The 23,272-nt window shown below is 52.9% G+C and overlaps 2 protein-coding genes across 2 annotated transcripts in view; one reads left to right on the forward strand and one right to left on the reverse strand.

Moving 5' to 3' along the window:
* Positions 1-861: 861 nt before the first annotated feature.
* Positions 862-2,903, forward strand: NKX2-4 (NK2 homeobox 4; the record flags this gene model as incomplete). Its single annotated transcript, XM_084261144.1, has 4 exons — positions 862-1,234; positions 1,345-1,973; positions 2,282-2,444; positions 2,728-2,903. 4 exons carry the CDS (start codon positions 862-864, stop codon positions 2,901-2,903), a joined length of 1,341 nt encoding a protein of 446 aa, XP_084117270.1.
* Positions 2,904-5,014: 2,111 nt separating this feature from the next.
* The window catches only part of XRN2 (5'-3' exoribonuclease 2), a gene marked incomplete at its 5' end in the record, with an annotated part of 49,083 nt that continues 30,825 nt past the window's right edge, over positions 5,015-23,272 (reverse strand). Inside the window, 10 exon segments of the mRNA XM_084261145.1 lie at positions 5,015-5,464; positions 5,467-5,502; positions 5,504-5,543; positions 5,794-5,819; positions 5,823-5,882; positions 10,355-10,496; positions 15,853-15,913; positions 21,446-21,573; positions 22,895-23,029; positions 23,144-23,212. Coding sequence (XP_084117271.1) covers positions 5,426-5,464; positions 5,467-5,502; positions 5,504-5,543; positions 5,794-5,819; positions 5,823-5,882; positions 10,355-10,496; positions 15,853-15,913; positions 21,446-21,573; positions 22,895-23,029; positions 23,144-23,212 — 736 coding nt within the window. The 3' untranslated portion in view covers positions 5,015-5,425.

The raw sequence follows: 23,272 nt of genomic DNA on the forward strand, positions 1-23,272 counted from the left end.
CCCCGAGGGAGCATTTCGTTGTCTCAAAACGAACGAACGAACGAAAACCGACAAACAAAACCCCACCAAATCCCGAAACAAACTCGACCGCAAACGAAGCATCATCCCTAAAAGGGCACCTGGCGCTGTGAGGGTCCCCGCCCGGGCCCGCACCCCGACGGGAGGGGCTCCGAGGAGCGGCGGCTCCGGGGCTCCGTCCTGCCACCCCGAGGGGCCGGGGTTAGCCCGCCGCCTCGTCCCGGCTCGGAGCCGCCGTTATCCGGGGAACCGAGCCGGGATGGCGTTTTTCCCCGGTTTCTGCCGTCGGGTCCGCGCCGTCGGGTTCGGGCCCACTCCACAGCCGTCGCGTTGCCCCGGGACCGGTTATTTTGGGGGGGAACACGCGCAGAGGTGTGGTCCGTGCCCCTCGGTCCATGTCCCCAGTCCGTGGCGCGTAGCGCACCGCCCAGGGAGGGGGGTCAGGGTGAGTGGGGAGCGGGCAGGTACTTACGGGCGAGTGCCGCGGGGCTCGGCCCGGGCCGGGGCCGCTCGGAGCCGCTCCGACGCTGACCCGGGGCTGCCGGGCTTAAGAGCCGTCCGGCGGGCGCAGGACAATGGCCGGGAGGAGGGGGCCGGGGAGGGCGGCGAGAGGCGGGGAGGGGACGGGGCCGCCCGCCGCCGCCGCTCTCCCCCGCCGGGCGCGCTCGCTCCGCCCCCCCGCGTCTGGCGTAAACCCGGCGCCGGGCTAAAAGAAACGGCGAGCTACCGGCGCCCGGGGCTGGTGGCCGCCGCGCCGCGCCTCGCCCGCGCACGGCTCGCCGGTGCCGGCGGCAGCGCCCGGCCCGGCCGGGCCCACCCCACCCCGGCCCGTCCCGCCGCGCCATGTCGCTGAGCCCCAAGCACACGACGCCCTTCTCGGTCACCGACATCCTCAGCCCGATGGAGGAGAGCTACAAGAAGTTCGGCGGCATGGACGGGGCGGGCGGGCTGGGCGCGCCCCTCGGGCCCTACCGCCAGCCGCCCGTGCCCGCCGCCGCCGCCGTGCCGCAGCACGTCGTGGCCGGCCCCACCGGGGCGGCCGCCTACCACATGCCCCACGGCGTCTCCCAGTTCCCGCACGGCGCCGTCGGGGGCTACTGCAACGGCGGGCTGGGCAACATGGGTGAGCTGCCGGCCTACCCCGAGGGGATGCGGAGCGGCGCGGCGGCGGGCGGCGGCTGGTACGGGGCCGGCGGCGACCCCCGCTACTCCAGCAGTAAGTGCGGGCGGCGGGGGCGGCGGGGGCGGCGGGGTCGGCGGGGCGGGGGGAGCCGCTGTCCCCGACGGGGCGGCCGCCGGCGCTGAGCCGCCCGTCCCGCTGCTCAGTCTCCAGGTTCATGGGCCCGTCGGCGGGGATGAACGTGGCCGGGATGGGCGGCCTGAGCGGCATCGCCGAGGGCGCCAAGGCCATCGTGCCGCTCCACGCGGCCCCGCGGAGGAAGAGGAGGGTGCTCTTCTCCCAGGCGCAGGTCTACGAGCTGGAGCGGCGCTTCAAGCAGCAGAAGTACCTGTCGGCGCCGGAGCGGGAGCACCTGGCAAGCTTGATCCACCTCACCCCGACCCAGGTGAAGATCTGGTTCCAGAACCACCGCTACAAGATGAAGCGCCAGGCCAAGGACAAGGCGGCCGCCCAGCAGCTGCACCCCGACGGCGGCGGCGGCCTCTGCCAGCAGCACTCGCCGCGCCGCGTCGCCGTGCCCGTGCTGGTGAAGGACGGCAAGCCCTGCCCTCCGCCGGGCAGCGGCACCCCGGCCCCCGGGCAGCCCGCACCCCCGCCCCCCGCCGCCTCCGCCGGGGCGCTGCCCGCCGCCGCCCCCGCCGCCCACCCGCACCCCGGCTCGCTGGGGCAGGCGGCCGATCTGGAGGAGCTCTCGCCCAGCCCGCCGGCGCTGCACGGCCAGGTGCCCCCCCTGGCCCCTATGGACTCGGCCGGCGTCGACTACAACGGCGGCATGGTCAGCCCCAACCTGCTCTACGGCAGGACGTGGTAATCATCCTCGGCGCCCCCCCACCCCGCCCGTCACCCCCTCCCGCCCCGCCTCGGAGTCGCCCCCGCCCTCCGGGACCGGCCCCGACGGCCGCCCCGGCCCGGCCCGGCCCCGCCAGGCGCTCGGAGGCACCGGCCCGCGGGGAGCCCCGACGGCCGCCCCTAGGTTCCCCGCCTCGGGTCTCGACTGTGCCCTCTACTCCCCCACCCTGCCCCAAATCTCTCGGGCTCGCTTCGGGTTCGGTTTTGTTTTTTGGGTTTTTTTTTTTTTTTTAGACTTTCGGGGGTTTTCGAATCGCGGAGCCGAGACCGGGACCGGGGGTGGGCGGCCGAGTGGGCGCGGAGCCGCGGGCGATGCGTGCCGGCTGCGGGTGTCGGTGGCCCCGCGTCCCGGCCGCCGGCCCGCCCGGGAGAGTCGCCCCGACGGGGCGCCCTGCCGGTGAGGGGCGTTAGTGGGGGGACGCGACTCGACCCGACCCGACCCCGGGGCCGGGAGCTGCTGGCGGGCTGCGGGGCTCCTCCGCTCCCGGCCTAGCCCCGGTCTCCCGCGGCCGGGCACTGGCAGCCGAACCCCGACGCGCCCCGGAGTCCGCGCCGGTGCGCGGATACCTTACAGCCCCATTGAACGCGAACAATAAATCTTTTGAAGTGCAACTTATCTCAGCAGAATTAATTTTATAAGGGTGCCCCTGAAGTGCAATTTCATTATTATTCGATTGAAGGTAAATTGAGTTGTAACTCAAGGTCGAGGAGGCGGCGAGCGGGGCAAGCGGCGGGCGGCCGCTGCCTTTTGGAGGACGGGGAGCGGCTGGAGCACGGAAACAACCCGAACCCGTGGCCGGCAGCGGCGGAGGGTCTCCCGGCAGAAGAGCTCTCGAACGCCGGTGCTCAGATTTAAGGGGGGGTGGGAAACCCGTTGTGATCGTTATTGTTAATCGTTGCTCTCGTTAAACGAACGTACGCGCGGCCCCCGCCGCCGCCGGGCAGACGGCGCCGCCAGCCCCGGCACCGCGCCGAGCTGCGGAGATCACCGAGACCCCGGGATGCGGGAATCCCCGGGGCTGGACACGGCTTCCCCGCCGGGACAGGGCGGGGGATCGGGCCCCGCAGCGGCCGGGGGCGGAGGAGGAACGACGGCGGAGACCGGCGGGACGGATCGGGGCTCATCCCCGAGGAAACCCAGCGAGCGGGAAGCGCATCTCGGGGCTTCTCGGCAATTTTCCCTTTCTTTTAATTTTATTTTTGTTTTGTTGTTGTTTTAATTTTATTATTGTTAGTTTTTAACAATAAAAGGAAGCGTTGTTCTCAAGAGCCGGCTGCTTCGTTGTCAGTGTGCGCACGGCTGCGGTTCGGCCGCCCCTGGAAGACCCCCGAGCCCCGTTTCTCCACCTCCCTCCCAGCCGCTCAGAGGATTTCTTTCCGCGCCCCCCGCCTCCCTTCCCGGCTCCGCCGTCCTTGGGGGGTCCGCTGAACCCCGGCCTCTTCCGGGGGTCCCCCCGGCCCAATCTCGGGCACGGCCGCGGCTCCGCGCCGCACCCGGTCGCACCGTGAAGGAACGATTCTGGGACGGGGAAAGCCCCCCAAACCCGAACCCAAACGGATTTGGGGCCGGCGACCGGCCCCTAGAGCCGTCCCAGGGGGCGGGTAGCAGAAGCGGCGGGGATCCCCACCGGTCCCTTCCCGACCGCTGCCAGACAGGGACCGCTCCCTCGGGGGACAGGGCGATGCACAGAGACCCCCGCGGCTCTCCCCTCTCCCATCGCTGGGCTCCCACGGGGACCGGCCCTGGGCCTGAGAATCCCTCCAGTCCTGGTGAGGCAAGGCGGGAGGCTTCAGGCTCGGCTCCGGCTTGAAAAACGCGCACGGAGAGGGGCAGAGTGGCCCCAGCACCGCCGCGGGGATCCTGTGCCGCCCAAGGGCCACCCAAACCCCGCGGGGCAGCAGCAGGGCCCCCTGCCTGGGCAGGGGACAGCAGGCAGCCGGAGCAAGTGGTCAGCGGAGGTGTGATGCTCCACGGTCGGGCCCTGCATCCCACCCTGGTGTGACGGTGTAGAGGACCCAAAGGTCCTGGCCAAGCACGTTGCTCCGAGGGTCCGGGTGGGCACTGCATCCCCTGCGGCCGAGGGCCGGCTGCGCTCAAACACCAGCCAGAACTGAGACTCACGGCTGTCAGCTACGGGAGAGAAGAGCTGGGCAGGGGGAAGGGGCAGGGACAAGCCCATCCCAAAGCAGCCCCCCAGAATGCTTTTTCAGTCCCGTTTCTGCAGCCTCAGCCCCGAAACGCGGGGAGCAAGGGACAAAAGCCCATTCGCAGCCCAGGTTCATCCTGGGGAGCAGAGGGTACCTGCGGCAGCACAAGGACGAGCTCCCTGCTCCTTCCTCCAGCCTCACACTCGACCACCGCATTTGCATGAAAATTCCTGTTTCCCGGCTGGTTTTGTGCCGCTCCAAAAGCAAAATTACTCTTTTTTTTTTCCTTTTTTGAGCCCCAAATATTTTCCCTGCCGAGGGAGAAGGCCATTGGCAGGGCCGGTAGCGCTTCCCCAGGACCACAACTCTTTGCATTACAATGAAGGACTCTGCTCCACCCTCAATCACTTGAGAAATAATGAATCCAGTTGCAGGATTTCTTCCTCCCAAGGTTGCAGGGGTCTGGTCTTTTTTCCCCCCCTGCACCTCGGAGGAAGGGGCTGAAAAACCTGCTCACAGCAGCATGGAGGGAGAGCAAAGTTTTGACGTTGGGTGATGTGGGGGATACAGGGAACAGCTCAAGGTGGGCACCAGGGAAGGATGTCACACTGGCACTGGGGCCGCTCCGTTAACTGGATGCTCTTCTTTTACCTTTTTTTTTTGATTAAACAAAGCTTTTTCAATGCCATGGTAGAGGCTGGGGGGGATTTCCTTCCCAAGAAATTAATAGCGCTGTGGGCATAAAGGTACGGAGAGAGGATGCAGAGGGGTGCAGGGGGTGGAGGAGTGGGGGGAAAGTAAATCACTCGATACTGCTCAGAATTTGAAAAGCCACTTTATAAAGCAAATAAAAATATTTACTGTTTTGGTACACTCACATGGAAAACCCCTAAGAAAGTGTGCTAAAAACGGATGGGAACTCTGCACTGTGCAGCTATTTTAAATTAGATATCAAAACAGACACGTACACCTCCCGCGCTCGGTTATCTTACAGCAACCAAGTCATAAACAGGCACAAAAGTTGTAGAAGTTGGAAGTAAAACATTTCATGTCCAAAAGGGAAATAAACAAAAAAAAAAATAGAAAGAAAAGAAGAAATCTCTCTCTGTGAGAAATCCAAGGAAGCATCTGAGAAGGAATACCGGCAGACATGTCTTTAAACACTGTGCTCCGCGGGCTGCCTGCTGCGTCCACCCCAAGAGTTAATAAAATCCCATTTCTATGGACTCTTTAAAACTCCGTGTCTGTTTTCAGGCTCTTATGTGTGGAGCAAAGGATGTTTGGAGTTCAGATTGACAGGCACAGCTAAAGCACAGCTTGGATACGTAGTAAAGACAAAACAGCACTCCTACCTCATCGAGCGTCTGATGGGCAAATTAGCGAGGCGAGCTGAGCCGCTCGCCCTCTGGAATAGGCTATTTCCAAGTGACAGAGCCCCCCCCTCACAAAATAAATCACCAGTTCAGTAAGAAATGTGCACATTTAAAACAAGTATCATAGTTTAAAAACTACAGGGACATTTCTTCAGGATTTCATTCTTTCCCCTTCCCCAAATAATAAACCCCAAACCCGACCGCTTTCTATAGATTAAAAAACACCCCCAACCCCAACCCTGAGCCAGGAGCTAATTCCAGCTGTATCTTCCGGAGGGAGGTGGCAGCGGGTAGGGCCTCCCGGGGCCGTATGCCTATGAACAAACAAACAAAAGCAAGGGTTTATTTTTGAGATTAACATCACAGCAAACAAGCCTGGCAAGCTTCAGGCGCCACCCGACAATGAAACAACACATCCTTCGCACCGCCAAGGTACCACAGGCAGGGCTGGATGTCTCCAAGGGTGCTTTAGGGATGCTCCCCTGAAAATGGGAGCTTTGACTGCTCACAGTGGAGAGCTGTTCCATACAGTGCTGGCCTCGGCTTCTCACTGTACTGCTCCTAAAACGGAGAGCAACTGCCCAAGGAGGAGCTGTATTACCTCAGCGGTGCGGGGAGCAGAGGGGCACACTTCGTGTGAGAGCCACACACACCTGGAGGGTGGCTCTGAAAGGCAGATTAATTCCCACAGAAACACGGGCTCTACAGTCTGGGGTGCCCAGCAGGCAGTGAGGCAGTGAAAGTCCTTCCTGGGGACCAAGGATGGAGTGGAGCAGGGCAATGCCTGTGCACCGCTGGCAGGATTAGTCAGGTTTAGGTTTTTTTTTTTTTTTAAGTAAAATAAAATATTTCCTTTGAGTACCAGCTTTCTGCTTTGGCTGCCAGCAATCCTACGCTGAAGCAAGGCGGGTGTTTTAACAGAGAAGTGTTTTAAGGGAGGAAAGAAAGAAATCATTAGAGCAGCAGCATTTTCCAGCACCCATTAATTTTGAACAGGTGAATGATTCTTAAATACCACCCTGAAAAAAATCACTGCAAATTCGGTAGGTTTTTGTATTTAAATTGAGATGAGGCATTCCACACATCAGCTATCTGGTGAGAAATCTCTTGGAAAACACCACAAAGTCCCCTTGAAACATATAAAATTATTTCACAGTCTGAAACACTGCAGAGACCAGGGAATGAATTAAACACAAGGTGCTACCAGCAGCCACAGGGCTTTGTCTCTGCTCCGAGGGCTCGGAGCTTTTTTGGTGGGGAGGGGAAGAGTGGCTCGCCTTCTCTTTTCAAAGAGAAATCCAGCCTTGCCCTGTCTTACAAGAAGAGGCAGTGGGTGAACCCGTTACTGTGAGGGTGGCTCAGCAGCTGCTGCCAGGCTGGAGAACGGTGTTCCCACCATAGGCCAGTCTGTCACACCCTGGTTTTAAAGGCTCTGGGAGAGCACACCGCTTCTGCTGCCAGGAAGGCTTCATGCTTGGTCTCTGTTTTGATTTGCAATTGATTAAAAAAATAATTAAAAAAAAAAAAGGAAACAAGTTGACTCTGTCCCTGAAAACAAAACCCACTCGGGTTCCATCCTGTGCAGGAGACTATTCCGTGCTGCACAAGGTGATTGTCCAGGCAGAATATTACTACTGGTTATAAAATAAAAGCCTCAGACACCTGCACAAGGCGATGGAGTTTATTCTCCAGCTTTCCAGGCCGGCTGGAAGACCCCAGCAAACACCCACTGTAGCAGAACAACCCATATCCATGGCAGTGGGGGTAATTTTGGCAGCGCTTTGTAGCGGCGCGTTTATTAACCTCTTCAGACCACGTTCTGCACGCCGCAAAAGAAGAATTCAGAGGTGAAAGGGACCAAAGATAATTATTTATGCTGCTACGTGTCACCACTTCCACTTGAATCCCTTTTCAAGGCTTTAAAGCTTTGAAATTTACAGGCAGCAATGCTGGATTCAATTATTGGGTTTGCACCCGAAACCCTTTAAGGTAGCTTCTAATTTCCCTCCAGTGCTGCTGGCCCCGAGGAAATAATGGCATCTGAAAGTTCATTTAATAACGGCACAAAAAAAGAAGATAAAAAAAGAAAATAAACATTTAAAAGGAGATGAAGACCTGCTGGAAAGCAACATGACCGCCAAGGGTTTTTTTTAAGGAAGCCAATTCACGTGAGCTGAAAGGTTTGTCCTTAATAACCCCCACGGATGGTAACACCAGTAAAGCGGCTGCCACCGCCCAGTTTAACTCTGTGTTCCCATCCAGCAGGCATGTCCTGCACCAGGGACAGGGGAGTTAGGCTCTGGGCAGGGCTGCATTGGCACTAGCAGCAATCGGCTCCTACTCATCAGCCTGGAGAGGGCTGGAGGTTTTCCATCACTGCCCGGCTGCCGATGGCCACGGTGCTCCCAGACCCCCGAGGTACAGCTTGGCTTGCCAAGGGGGATTTGCCCTCCCTGAGTCCACTCTGCCGCTGGTTCTGGAATACAATTCCCATTTACCCTCATGATTCCAGCTGTAGCTGTTACACATGAAGGTTTAAGATCGGGAAGGAACAAGTTTCAGCACCGATTCCCTCTGCAAACGTACTGTGCACCGGCACTACCCGGGATAAAGGGCAGCGCAGAGCATGGTGCAGCACGCAGACTTTGTTCAAGTATCTATTTCCCAGCCCTAATTAAATCCCACCCAGACTTCCCCAGCATCAAAACCCTCTCCTGGTTTCCTGAGGCTATTACAGCAGCCTCTGTTCCGGATGAGTGCAGTGATGTACGTATCCCTTTGTCTCCAGTGTTTGGGTAACACAACAGGGGAAACTCACCCAAATTTGAGAGAGCTTTCCAAAAAAGTCCGAGCCCCAGCGCTGGGGACTGCCTGAGGATTCAAGCCCTGCTGTCTCCCCATGAAGCCTAATGTGATTGTAACCCATGCCTTCTAGTCTTGCTTATAGCCAAAACCACGCTGCTGGAAGGCTTTGTCCTGGCAGTGCCTCCCCTCTCTACCTGGAGCCAGAGAGCACAGTGATACACTTGCCTTTTCCCCGTTTCTCCCCACACCAACAGTATGACAAACTGAATGAGCTGAAGACAATTCTTCCTCCAAACCCAAAAGCCTCCTCTGCACTAAACCAGCTTGAGGGTTGGAGTCGGGGGCCGGGGGGAGAAGGGAATGTCACTGCTGCTAACGAGGCTCAGCAGAACAGGAGTTGAAGAGTTGGGAGCGCTGGGGCAGGCTGCTCGCTGGCTATAGATCCTTTCAGCAGCGCCCTGTAATCCCGTGGCCGGCAGACAATGCTGAGCACGGTATTAGCAGCTCAGAGGCATGTTTCTGCCAGGCTTGGGTCCCAGCAAGCTAAGCCAGAGAAGAACACGGCGCTCTGCACACAAAGCTTCCCCCCAGCAAAGCCCAAAGGCTCTTCTCTCACAGACGTGGTTTGACAGTACTGGTTCTACTGGGCCTCGGCACCCCCAGCCTAACAAGGGCACGGGGCAGAGGTGGGTGCTGCAGGGAGCACTCCCTGCATCGCCTGAGCGGGGCAGGGGAGAGGCAGAGAGCAGACAAAGCATCAGTGAAGTGTCCAAGTGCTGCAGGGTGACTCGTGCTGTGCCGTGCGGCGTTACCGACTCCATGGGTCGGACCTGGGGTCCCTAGTACCCACCAAGGGCCTGGCCCACGCTGCAAGGCACATGCTGCAGGACAGGATGTACACCATCATGAACAATCACTGCATGCCAATGGCATGGGGACCCAACAGGACTGCCTTTGTGCGGTGTGACACACGGGAAACCAAGTCAAACCCAGAGCGAGCACTGAACAGGGGCTTGCCTGGAGCATGTTTAGGAGAGGTGGCTGAACCAGGTCCCATCAGAAGGCAGATTTCCAGCAGTCTGTGCCTTAGTTTCCACACAGAGGACTGGGAACCAGTGCTGTTAAGCAGCTAAGCACTTCCCTCTCTTCCCCCACCCTGGCCAATAACCTTCCACCTTCCCATGGCTGGGTATTAGCTCTGATTTACCTAAACAGCAGCAGAGCTTGGGAGCTGAGTATAGACACCTGAAAAGTATTTTCAGCTAATACACAACACTGTAAACAACCCCATCTCCTGCACAAGAGCACATGCAGGTTTTGTTTTCACTGGGAGCATGCACACATGGAATAACCACGTTGTCAAAATCATCTGCTGCTTTCAAGGACCTTTTTTATTCTGTGGCATTTTCATAAACCGGTGACAAAGTCACCTCTAATTTCGGCTGAGGCTCCCCTGTCACTTTCCCTTGCTCTCACCTAACCACACAAAGCTCTTCTCACGTGTACTTTCCCAGATATATCCACTTCTCTGACTGCTAGAATCCACCACTCGCATTTAAGTAGTTTTTCAGCTAATAAACATTCAAGGGGAAAACTTGATGAAGACTTTACGTTGCAAACACAGCAGGGAGAAGCCCTTCCCATCCCCAAAATGTGTAGCTGAGAGATTTCCTTACAGGAGAGGAAGACTCTGTTTGAAATACCTGCATTTTCCCAGGCTGCAAGAAGAGTGTGACTCGGTAGGACGTTGGATCTACCTTTGCAGAGAAGCAGCAGTGGCACGGTCATGGCACGGGCTTCTGCCAGGGTAGGCATGGAGGGGCTGGACAAGGCTGGGAAGCTTACCTGCTGGTGCTTTCACTGGGCTAAAATGGGCTCAGGAATGCCCACCTACAATGACTTCACTCCCCACGGCCATGTGTGGAAGAAGCCTTACTTGTGAGGGGAACTACACATGTGAAACAGAGCAAGGTTTCCATACCTGTCTTCCCCTGTCCATCCGATCTTCAGGTCTCTGCGGGTAACTCATGGGTCCACCCAGCCCCTGGTACTGACTGGGCTGGTACTGGTTCTGGGACTGCAGCATGCGGTTCCAGGCAAGAAGAGGAGCAGCCCCGGCAGTCCTGTGTACAGAAGAAACACACAGCAGGATGAGCTGGGCTCCTGGGGAGAGGAGCACTCCACAGGTCCTAAATTTCTATAGTCTCATGTATTAAATGATTCACTTTTCCTCAGTTAGCACCCTCACACCCAGCTCTGCCTGTGGTGGTACCACTGATGGCCAGGTTGTTAGAGGTGAATGGGGGGGAGGAAGAAATCTCCCAAGGCTGTCCTACAAAAAGGCCACGTGTGCTTCCTGCTTCCCCGCAGCTCCAATGCTACCCCAGCAGGTACTACTGTGAGCAGCAGATTCAGTTTCACAAATGAGAGGCTTTAACTCCTCAAAAGGGTTCTGGCCATCTTTTTATTCCAGGGCAAACTTGCTGGTTCATCTGCACCGATCCTGAGTGTAGACTAAGCCCCAGATATCACCCAGTTGGCTACATGTAACACACCAAGCAAGAGTAAACACGGGAGAATGGGGCTTTCTTTTCTAAATGTCCAGACTCTTTCTGGGAGTCCATTCTTCCTGCTTAATTGCAGGTTGCAAATGAATTCTTACTGCGAGTATTCTGAATCTAGGGTAGGGGCCTTGGCTGCTTTTTCCCATCCATTATTCTGCTCAATATGTCAGAAGGTCTGATCGGGAAGAAACCTTTTCAAGTTCTATTGATGCCGTTTTCAATTGACCACGGTGACCTAGCAACATAAGCACTAATTGGCACGGGCTGACTGACATTTGGTGTACAGTTTATATGGGAACGCAAATTCAACATCCATTACAACCTAGTTTGCCATCCCAGATTACTAGCAGCAAGAAATGTTTTAATTGCCTTCAAGTACCTATTCTAACGTTACAATTATAAAGCAACAGGTATAATACATGGAATCATTGTTCAATTAAAAATATTTAGAAAAATGATATAGCCATGATCCAGCCTTTAAAGCTGGGCAGGGCTAAGGGTATGAATTCCTTACCCACTGGGAATTCTGTTTGTTTTGTGGTACAAGATATTGCTGTAAGGGAAAAAGCATTGGGTAGGAGAGATGGTTAATCTCTCCTGAGCCCTGCGCAAGAGAGTTGGTTGAACAGTGTGTGACAGGCTAGCAGGGAGTGTGAGCCCCATGTCTCAGTTACCTGCTGAGGATGTGCAGAGTAACTTTCAAAGAGCTTCTGCCTAGATCTGCTGGAGTAAATTGGCAGGGCTTCACCCTTGGAGGGGGAACCCTACCCAGAGGCTGGGAGACTCTCTGCTACACGCGTGCAGATCAGAGAGGAGGTACGGCTTTCATGGCTGTGGGAGGATGCAGAGCCAGCTGTACAATACAGGGCAGAGCAAGCTGTGAGACAGCAGTTTTGGGGGTGAAGGCTTTCCCCCTTGGGATGCACACCGCTTGTAGCTTCACGCTGTAGCCTGTGGGAGAGCTGCTCCATGGGGCTGCATCCAAACCTGCTCGAATTTTACCAAGGCAAGAGGAAGCACCCAATGTCATCCAAATCACTGACGGGGTAGAGCAACACCACATTTAAAGATAACAGCACACTACATTTCCAGGGACCCAATGCTCAGAATCAGTGTCATAAGTGTGACAGTCCTCTTGACTGGTGGTTTGAGGACTAACAGCCCCCACTCCTGGAAGACAGGGATGTTCCAGGAAGAGCTGCTTAAGGAAAACAGAGCCCCAGCTCTGGGAGTGTCACCAACAGCGGCTCTGGCTCCACAGCTTTGCCAGCCTGCTTGTGTTAAACGCCCTCTGCGATCGATGGCCACAGGCCAGCGCTTGAGACACGCCTGGAACGGGAAGTCTGACACAAGTTCATTGAGAAAAGAAGTTGACTTCCTGAAAAGTTGGTGTGTTTAACAAATGGAGCAGGTTAACATCACTACAACATTGGGGTGTTTTGGCTTCGAGGCCACTGGAAGACTGAAATTGTTGACTTTCAATTAGAAGCTCTACACATCCTGGGCGTGAACTCAGCAGGACAAGGGGGAAAAGAATAAAGCAGCTGCAAGGCATTTTCTGACCCCAAGCCCAGGAAAGCAGCTGACACCTTTCTGCTGCTCTTCATGCACAGAGCTAGTCTTGGAAAACAGAATTTCAGACTGCCGCTGGAAGACAGAAACTGGGAAACGCTGGTCCTTCACGTTCATCTAGGAGAGGCATCACCTGAGGATTCAAAGTACCCAAGGGGGAGATCTGTGCACAGCAAAGCTGGGCCTCACAGGTAATGTCTAAAGAGCTGCACCACTCAGAACACAAGTCCACATCGAAGCTACCCAGAGGAGCTGCCCAGAGTTAGGTCAGCTCACGCTTCAACTAGAGCACATGCAGGCAGGAGAGCTAGCATACAACTTGGGGAAGTGCCATACAGGCACAGCTCACCATGTGCCATCCTCTTTGGAAACCTCTTCCAGCAGCAGGTTTGGCAAAGGGCTTTGTTTAACCAGACTACACGTTTCCATTGGTTGGCGGGAAGCTGAGTAGGAAACAGAACTATAACCCCTGGCACAGAGCCCAGCAGCAGCACTGAAGGTGACACCCTGAAGTCATCTTCTGCCACTTCCAGCAGCACAGCCCAGGGCCTAAACAGACCTGCTGAAAGGTGTCCTGGTCAAGGAGAAGAGGAGGCTGAGGGGAGACCTTATCTCTGCCTACAGTTACCTGACAGGAGGGTGCAGAGAGGTGGGAGATGGTCTCTTTGCCCAAGCAACAGGTGATGGCACAAGGGGAATGGGCTCAAGCTGCACCAGGGCAGGGTCAAATCAGCCATCAGGAAAAAAATTCTTTCCCAAAAGGGTTATCAGGTGCTGGAACAGGCTGCCCAGGGAGGGGGTTCAGTCCCCACCCCTGGGTGTGTTTAACAGACAGGCAGATGAGGTGCTATGGGTTAGTAGAAGACAGGTACAGTTGGACTCGGTGATCTCAATGATCTTTTCCAACCTAGGGATTCTGTGAAGGGCAATCCATCACTTCTGTCTTACTTGCTGCATGCCAAATTGAATCACTGCATTTAAAAGCAAGAAATCTGATGCAGGAGACAAGACCACAGGGATTGTGAAGAAGCAGCTTTAGGCTATGGGCTTTCTTCTGCATCCAGGCAAGGTTAGTCCCCACTGCAATACACCATTCCTGAAACGGCACAGAGGCTCAGAGCTTCCCTGGTGTGGACAGGGCTCCTCACTTATCCCTTACTTGATGATGCAAGACAAGGACATTGCACCTCCTGCCAGCACGCTTCTTCTGAAAAGGCTGGAGCAGCTCTGGCCTCTCCCACAAGTGCTTTCTTCCCAGGAGCAAAGCTGATGGAGAACAGAAAACCCTCACTGCTCTCCCTGCTGGCACCTTGTTGCTGCTGGAGCAGCTGAAGCCACGGGGATAGTGGTTTGGGAAACTGGCAGCTCCCAGGGAATTAACTGGGAAACCAAAAACCTCTGGGGGGGGATCAGTCCAACAGGTTCAGCTGTGTTTGTCCTGCATAAAGCCTGGTTCAGCTTTTGCTTGTGTCTCCACGCTCACATCCATAAGGCAACTCAGCACCAGCCCTAAACACCTGTCTGATCTGTTTCCCATGTCAACTCCCTTTCAAAAACACATCTCAGAAACTGCAGGCTAGCAATGTTCCAAACCCATCAGAGGCCCTGCAAAGCACCATCAGGGAGGGAAAGCACTGCCATCACACCCTTGCCACTCCAAAGCTAGAACAGCATTCTCCAAGCTTACTTATTTTCTAGGTGAAGAGGATACATCTCCAATTTAAAGTCACCTTGGGGGACACCAGTTTCCTCAAGCTGGGGAGCTGAGCATAGTGAGGCTGACACCTGGACACTGGAAGTGGGCAGGACAGGTTACAGATCCAATCACAAACACCATCTATCTGCAAAAGTGCTCTGAAGTACTGTCAGTGCACGGTCACTTCTGAAAGTATTAGCACAAGCCAGGCACAGTCACCTCCTGAGAGGATTTTGCTCAGAGAGACAGCCTGTTATTAACTTTGGGACAAAAAATTGTGTGTTTCAAGTGAGAAACAAACTGAATTCCCAGCATTTGTGTGAAGTGAGAAACTCTTCCACTCTGCAACAAGCAGCAGCCTGGTACAACGACACAAGTGCAGCACCACAGAGGTAAGGGCAGGTTACAGCCCCACAGCCACACTTCAGACTGGTACTCTATAAATTGGATTTAAGGTGTAGGAATAGCAGCTCCTGTGGACAAAGTGATGCTGAAGTTGGCAAGGCAAGCCTTGTTTGTAACACAGTACACCACGCTGACGTGGCACAGGACAAGGGAGCCCGGCTTATTTCAATAGGGATCAAAACGGTTGCCATGGAAAGCGTGATTGCAGAGAGCTCAATAAATTCCCCCAAAGCTCATATCTTCAGTGGCAATGTTTGCAATTAAGAGAAAAAAAAAGGGGGGGGGGGAGAGGGAGAAAAAGTTGTGCCTCAGAGCAGAAACTTCAAAAAGATCTCTCAGAGGCTCCAGTTCCTCCATAAATACAAACAAATATCATTATTCATAGCTTGCACAGGTAGGCTGGAGTTTATAAAGTCCATCTGACTTAAGGATGTACAACCTATCAAGGGAGGAACGCACGCAAAACATCCCTTATTATGAAACCATGTCACATTCCTTCTCTTCGATGGCACTTATTGGGCTGCAGATTCCATAATCCTTCCCTGAGTCCCTTCTGCATTTAATTCAGTCCAGTCTTAAGTAGTTAAAGAAACTGTTTTCAGTGGCAACTAATAACTACTGACCTACAGTGACACTGCCCTACAATGGGCTTGTCAGGCCTGAAAAACTTGTACCAAAGAAGCTGATTAGGACTTCAAGAGGTTTGTAGCAAGAATCAATGGCTGGTCTGTGCTAATGCCGCGGCTGCGGCACAGACATGATAAAAGTGGAACGCCATTAGTTATGCCTCATTAAGCTCCACAGCCCTCCTAAAAAGAAATTTGTTTAGCCTGTCCAAAAATCTAATGCAGTTTTAAGCTCTCTGTGTTCAATTTCATAGTATCTCAAAAGCTTCAATAAGATAAAGGCCAAAGAACCAAGAACGGTACCAAAGCGCCAACAGTAAAGTTAATTTTGGAGCTGGAGTTTTAATGGAAAGTGTTTTTGCCTTCCTTTTTTTAATACAAAGTGCTCCAGCCTTTTAAAGGGTGAACACCACACAGAGCACTCCCCAAAATATAAATAAATCATGGACATTAATTAACTCCCAAACCCCGTTGTACAGCATCATTTAAACAAATTTAAACAACAAAGTTCAAAACAAAGTGGGGAAAAGGGAAAGAAGCTGTGGAAACCCAGCAGAACAGAGTGCAGCCTCTGGACCTGATTCTACCCAACTTTGACCCCCCCACCCTGCCTTACCTCTGCGGCGTCTGCTGAAACAAGGGTGTAGGGCCTCGCCACGACTCCTGGGGTCTAAGATCTAGAGGGCAAAACAAAGTGTTAAAGTGAAAAAGAGTGAGGATCCGGCAGAAAAGCTCAATCTGGATGTACTACCAGACACATCCCACCCAGGCACTGGCTCCCACTGCTGATTTTGGCCACATCCATCAGTGGCAAGCTCAGTCTTCATTAATAAAAAAGCAATTTTTATATGTATTTAAGTTTTTTCGCTAGTATCTCCAATAAGCTTCAAGTTATAAAAAGAATGAATTTTAATTACTAGAACTAGCACTGATTACTGACCAGACACCTCAAAGGTATCTGTTTTCTGGAACTTTTAAAGATGCAAAGCTTCATTACTGTAAGAGCTGAAGACTTTAATCACTGCATTCACCATCATTACGCAATATGAAAAGATACAGATACACACATGTGCCATCATCACATGAGCAGCAAGTACTGAGTGCTTGAGTGGCAGTTTCCCTCTGATCAGGCTAAGTTATTCTCTAAAGCAAACTAGGAGAGCAACAGAGCGTGCACTAAAGCAAGCAGTTCCACCTTATTCATGTTTAAATACATATATTAAAAGTTATATTTAAGATAATTATGATGATGAATGGTCTCTCAGATAAGATCAGAGGGAATTAAACCTTTCTGAGTGAAACCCTGGCCAGAGAAACAGCACTGCAGCTCAGAGAGCAGTGAAAGAGACCACCCACTTCTCAATTGTTTCTTGTACCCAAACTAAGCCTTTGTAAAGGCTGAGCAGTACCAACATTGCTTTAGCAGGACACGCAATTAAACGGTTGTTGTTCTTCCAAATAAACTGGTCAGTAAACAGGATAAAAGCAGCAGCTAATCAATAGCTCCCGGCCAGCCCACAACACTCAGATTGTGCATCAATCAAAAGCTCCAGTTTCAGTGACACCTCTGATTATTTTCAATGGTGTTTAAGTGTGACCTAATTTCAACAGCTGGTTCCAGAAGTTGTCTAATGGCTGCATGGTGACAGGGGCAGGAACGCCCTCTCAAACCATCAGTATTCAAGCACAATGAAGCTCTGCAATCATTGAAAGAAAAAGGGAGGAAAAACCCAACCCAACCCAAAATGGTGAGAGGAAAAGCCTGCGCCTCTCTCCTAAGGGTGGGCTGTCAGCAGGCTCCAATGGTCTGACCTGGACAGGGACCTTTCCTGGCAGTACCCCAACAAGCAGGGGAGGCTGTGGGCAGCCCCCATCAAAGACAGCACCATTTCATCAGACAGTGCTGCTCCATCCAGGGAAACCCTCCTGGCCTGAGAGCCCAGCCAGGCACTGCAGGGACACACACTGCCTGCTACATGTTTACTGAGCACCACACGAGGCCCCAACACCTTACACATGCCGTGGTGGTGACACCCCCCCGCCCCACACACACAGACACACCTGCTGTTACCACCCAATGCTCATAATCAGGTATAACTGGGGATTCCATGTGCACTGTCACCAGGCTGGAGCATCCCATGGACTATGGATGGGTATGTGGTGCTTCCACACTGTGAATTACAAGCACTTTTGCATGTGTAAACAGGCTGTCCTAACAGGATGCTGCAGTGGTGCTGTGTTTGCTTTGGAGCACAAGAAAACCCAGGCCCATAATGCTGTCCTCAGCTACACTGGGGAAAGCGAGCTATTCCGACACCATGTTAAAGTGAAGCTTTAAAAAACAGAGAGAAAAAGACAAAGAAGGAATTGCTAAAAATTAAAATAAATCGGTAAGCTGAAGTGTGTTACTGCTCTCAATCCAAAAATACCCTAGACAAGCTTTTTATTTCTAATAATTCCAAAATACAGGCAACACATCAGAACTGCACTCTTCTAAAAGCAGTCTCAGGGACGGGGGCCAGGCTTGGCACTGTCTCCATAACCAGACCTGCAGGTCACCCACCTCAGTCTCCTCCTGCTTCACAGCAGACACAAACTTTCAGAAAAAAAGCAAACCAAGCTATATTCCATGGGGAATAAGGGGGATGCTGCCCCTGCCCTTCTCTGAGCAGGCTGAGCTTGGCAAAACCCCAAGTATCGGCCCAATGCCCAGACCGATGTGCTCCCCCTCAGGTCAGAGTGTTACCATTTAATTGAGGTTTATTAACACGTTTGCCACCCCACTGCCAGGGTCAAACAGTGTTCCAGTGAGAAACCCCTGCAATGGTGCTGGTCTCACCCCCAGTACAGTGTTTCCCCTGCTCAAGGGCCAGTTAAAACCCCACACCCTGTTTAACCAACCGCTTTCCATCCAAACTAGGACGGACCCAGCTCTCCTACTGTAGCCACATCATCTCTGCGGCTCTAGAAAAGGGTTTAAGAAAGCATTTAACAAAATACCACAGGAACATTGAAAGCCACCTTATTACTATTCATTTGTGTGGCTCTGACAGAGAAGAAAAATCTTTGAAGGGAAAAAGCTGGGAGCAGTGAATTGCACTTCAAAAAGGTACAAAAGCAGAGAAGAAACGACAATTAATATTTTTCTTTAGTCTTCAAAACTTAGGCATTTCCTAGAGCTATAAGGCCAAATAAACTGCCTTATCTAGCAGCTCCTCAAGTAACAATTTATCTAATCAGTGTGGCAATCAAAGACGAGATTTTCTGTTTACTGATTGCACTAATCAAAATCACTTTTCAAATGCAGCTAATCGACAAGTTTACTGACTGGAATGGAAGTCATAAATCAGATACCCCACGCTGCAGAAACCAAATCTGCCATTCACAGAGCACTGCCACACTGCACTTGACTCCCCAAGTTATCAGCACAGACAATTATTCATCAGCTGAAAATTGGCACATCAAAGTCAAATCAGAGCACAACAGTAAGGAACACCCACGGCAGGCTCTTGAGGAAGAGATGGCACTTTGGCTGACCGCATTGCCCTTCTAGAGTCTAATTTTACTTCATCATACATATAAAAACAAGACAGAAAATGAAAAGTTGCTCTGCATCAATCCCAGGAACCGTGGGAATTTTAACCACATCACCTCTCATTCTGCAGGGCTCAGGATGCTTCCCAACCCAGTTATGCTGGAGCACACAGCTGCTCTCTCACAATTCGACAGCAGAACACGACTGACGGAAGCAACAATCTGCCCCCTTCAGAAAACTCAGCACGTGCCTTCCCATCCCTTGGGATTTGGTTTTCCAGTTGGGGATATCCATGCTCTGATAGAGACATCTGTGCCCAGGCTGGAGGGAGTGACTGCAGAGGGCTGCGCTCTCACATCTAGGAACACCTTTGGGTACTCCCAGGTGGAATGATGTCTGGGTGAAGCTGGCCCACAGGCTCAGTTCTGTCCCCAGGTTTCCATCAGTGTGGAAATGCCCGTTTGGACTGTTCCTGCTCAACAAGAAGATGGCCACCTACTGCAACGAGGTTCAGAGAGCTGCTGATGTGCTCTCACCTTCACAGGTTTGCTTCATGCCACCCCGAACACAATCCAGAATCCAGGAGGTGTTATGGCTTTGGGGTGCAATCCCATTTGAGCATGAACATCCAAAAGACTTATCTCAGCAGAAATTCTGAGCTAGGACACTTAGAGGTGGTCTTCTAACAAGGGCTTATGCAAGCCTGACTCTACCCGGTAGAAGAGGACTTAAGACACTTGTGATCCCTTGGCCTTGATAGTCCCAGGTGGCCTGGCCTGGACCCTGCCCCACCATCCCTGCAGCAGGACACGTTTCTGGCACTCCTCCCAGGGAGGAAGCACATCCCTCACACTGCCTGGCCTGCACCCATCCCACACCCTGTGCCATCAGCTGCTGGCTAAGCAGTGCCGCACTGAAAGAAAGACAATCTCCAAATATTAAGCTGATTGCTGCTGTAATTAGTTGCAAAGACTCCTCCTGGCAGTCAGTTTAAATCAGCAGTCCATTAGATTTAAGACTAACCTCCGAGGGCAGCTCGGTATCCTCAGTGAAGAGGAGGAGCAGCTCAGTCCAACGAACTGGCACAGCCTGCGTTTGCAGCACGCTGCACTCCGCTCTCCCCTGCAAACAGAGGGTGCCAGGAGCCAGCTTCTCGACCCGGGGATGAAGAGCCCTGGTGAGCAGCGGCAGGCACACAGGCCTGGCTTTGTGAAAGAGCCTTTGTACAGCCACTGCCGGCAGCGTGCGAGGCGGCAGCTGGAGGGACCAGCAGCTTGGCCTGGCCCCTCTTTTTGCTGCACGAAGGGGAAGGCACAAGATCAACCGCTGCCTAATAGGAAAAGCAGCGTGAGGGAACGTTGCACAAGGAGGAGAGGAGGAAACAGAAAAAAAAACCCCAAAAAGAAGCAAGAGCCTTGTCCTTGGCTTGCCAGGCACAGCTGCAGAACAGCAAGTGTGGATGGTGGAGGCAATAGAGGCAAGAAAGGGGCAGGAGATGACAGGAGGAAGGCATGGGTGGGAACAAGCCCCCAAATTCTTTATCCAAGGCCAACAGCTGGACTGGGATTTTGTATCCATCAGTGGATTCAAGCCTCCTCAACTGGAAAGAATGATGGCATTGAGGCATGTCTGCATGTGGAGTGCTTCCCACTGAACGTGAGGTACTCGGATGCCATGAGGATGAGAGGCATGATCAGCCCTGTGCACACAGGGCACAGAAACCTGAGATAAGTACTTCCCACTAGGCATCAGGGCTCGAGCTTCAGAAGACATGAACAGCAGTATTGGGACTGATGGGCTCACAAATATGTTCTCTCATCCCAAAACCAGGCAGACTTTCTCTTTTTGAAGATAGACACAAAAATGCGATGCCTCTGGTAGTTCTGCCTTCTCATTCCCCACACTCTTCAGACCATCTGTTTAAAACCCCCACTTGTTTTCCTTTAACCAAAGATAATAGCTCTGATCCATCTCAGCTCCTGGTTCCTGGCAAAGAGACAGGACTCTTGCTAGCCCCCTTTTTGGGAGCCCTTTGCACAAACAATTCCTCCTCAGGACAAAGACCTCCAACTCTGGGTCCCCTGGGATTTATCCTACCGCTTCCGCTTGTTAACCAAGCCCAGAGCAGTGGCATCCCTGACCTCCTGACTGTCTCCTACCACCTTTGTCAGAAGTTGCAACACCTACCACAGGCAGGAGAAGCCAATACCAAACCATGAATTAGCAGTCTTGGTTCAGCCTGGCATCCCAGTACCAACCACAGTTCTTCTGTCAGCACTACAACTCATTAATTACCTTCTGGGCATCCTCCTCTGCCTGCTCTCTTCAGACAGAGCACCAAGCTCTAAGCCTGCTGCTGGTGATGCTGAGATTCAGCCGTGTACCAAGCATGCTGCAGATTACAGACACTGGGAATCCTTAATAGACAAGGTGCAATTTTACCTGTTGCATTCGAATCCTGGGTGCAGTGCTTGCAACAGGCTCCTTGTTACAGGCACACGGTTATGGCTTAGTACACTTTCCCTACAGCAGTTACATAAAGGAAGAGCAGTAGAGAAGGGACCCACAAGGTCAACGGAGATGGATGCCTGAAGGCACATTTTGCTTGTCACAGACCCAAGAGCAGCAGAACTACCATTCAAACTCTGAACTGTAAAAAGCAGAGCCCACTTACTTGACAGCAATTTGGGAATCTGCTGCTGCCCGCTGAGGAGTGGCCTGGTGTAGGGGCTGCCGTAGGCTGCGAGAGGTACTGCGTTGGCATACATTCCTGGCATCCCTCTGTCCCGCGGCATCGTGTGGCTGGGAGGTGCAAGGAATGGAAGGGAAAAGAAATGAGGTGTTTTCATGAGCACACCTGCTACCCAGCCCATCAAGTGCCCCAGGTCTCTGCAGCGTGTTCGCAGGGATGTGCAGAAACACGGCGCAGCGACTCGCTCGCAGGTCAGGGTCCCAGGCACCCCGTCACCCAAGCATGGGCTGTCTGAGCTGGGAACTCTCTGCAGGAGTTTCTACAGCAAGCCACAACAGGCATACCACATGTTTCTGGGGAGCTCTGGAAGCACCCAGTAAAGCTGAACTGCCATCACATTTCCCAAGAAGCCAGAGCTGGCAGACACACAGGACCTGCAAACATCAGTGTGCCCGCGCTTGCCAGGCCTTTGCTGCTCTTCCTGTGCAGAGTTAGTTTGCATTAAGACCCTGATGCTTCTGGCACCTGCCACCCTGACAGCAGGTTACTGAGGAACCATGGACCATCAACACAGCTACACTTTTGGTTGTTTCCTAAGGCATGGAAGAAGATAGCTGCCAAGCACAGTGCTGGAACAGTTGTTCTTTCCACAAATGGAGGGAAGGGTGCTGCTTTTTCTTCCTCCAGCTACTTCCAAACTGTGAGGTAAAGAAGAAAGTACTTTCTCTTTCTAGAGACATTCACATTCAGTTGCTCAGGGTTTACTTTTGTCTGCTAGTAACACAGTCTCCTTTAAAATATTCTCTTCCCTGGCTCTGACAAACGCACAGCACTCTGCCCTCCCCATAAGGAAACCATTCCATTTCACCTGTAACACACAGCCCCAGCCCATTCTCTCACCCTGCACCCAGAAGCATCCTCATGCTGCACCACAGCACCCAAGAGAGTCACTTGGGCTACTGGAGAGCTAATAAAAACAGATTATGGCAACACCTTCAAAAGTGACATTCAAATGTATTGTATGGTGCAGCATATGCTTTGTCTGAGGGGTTTTAAGGCTTCTTCACTTTGGAAAGCATAGAAGACATTCCTGCTTTCACGGTAGTTTTAATTATTCCCTGTGTGCAATATTCTCACTGTACTTCAAGCAAGTAATTGCCAAACAAGAGGAGAAAAACCAGGGGAAATGCTTGTTAGAAATATTTAGTAGGACCTCCCCCAAAATCAAGAACAGAAGGAATCACTGCAAAACTATAGTAATAGATGGTTTTATCAATGGTGAATTTGAGTATCACATGCTGAAGTTTCCATCATGGAACACCAGCACCTGATCTCTGACATTCCATCCCCATCCCCTTTGGTTTTGGGGTTTTAATTAGTGAGTTCTAGTCACCTAGGCAAGGCAGGCAGTGAGAATGGCACCAGTCTTACCCTAAGGTTCTAAACGCTGACTGGTCCAGGTGGACTGGTTTTCTGTCTCTGTTAAAGCCCAGCTGTGGCCTCCATGGCCTGCCATCGTTGTTGGTTTTTTCCCAGTCTCCGGGCTTCAGCACTGGAGCAGGTTTCCTTAACATTAAAAAACAATTCCATAAATACTTCTCAAATACTCAGGTTAATGGAGGAAAACAGAATTATTTGAAAAAAAAACAACAACCCCAACACCTGACAAGTGATACTTACTTTGCACCTGGTAACACGACAGCCTTGAAAACAAAGTCCTCAGCAAACTGTGGGTCTTTGAAAGAGATACTACGAGAAAGTATTTGAGGATTAGCTTTACTTGGTAGTTGAGACAAGCAAGATTACAAA

This window comes from Gallinula chloropus, assembly GCF_964237585.1.
Source record: "Gallinula chloropus genome assembly, chromosome: 3".
Classification (NCBI taxonomy): Eukaryota; Metazoa; Chordata; class Aves; order Gruiformes; family Rallidae; genus Gallinula; species Gallinula chloropus.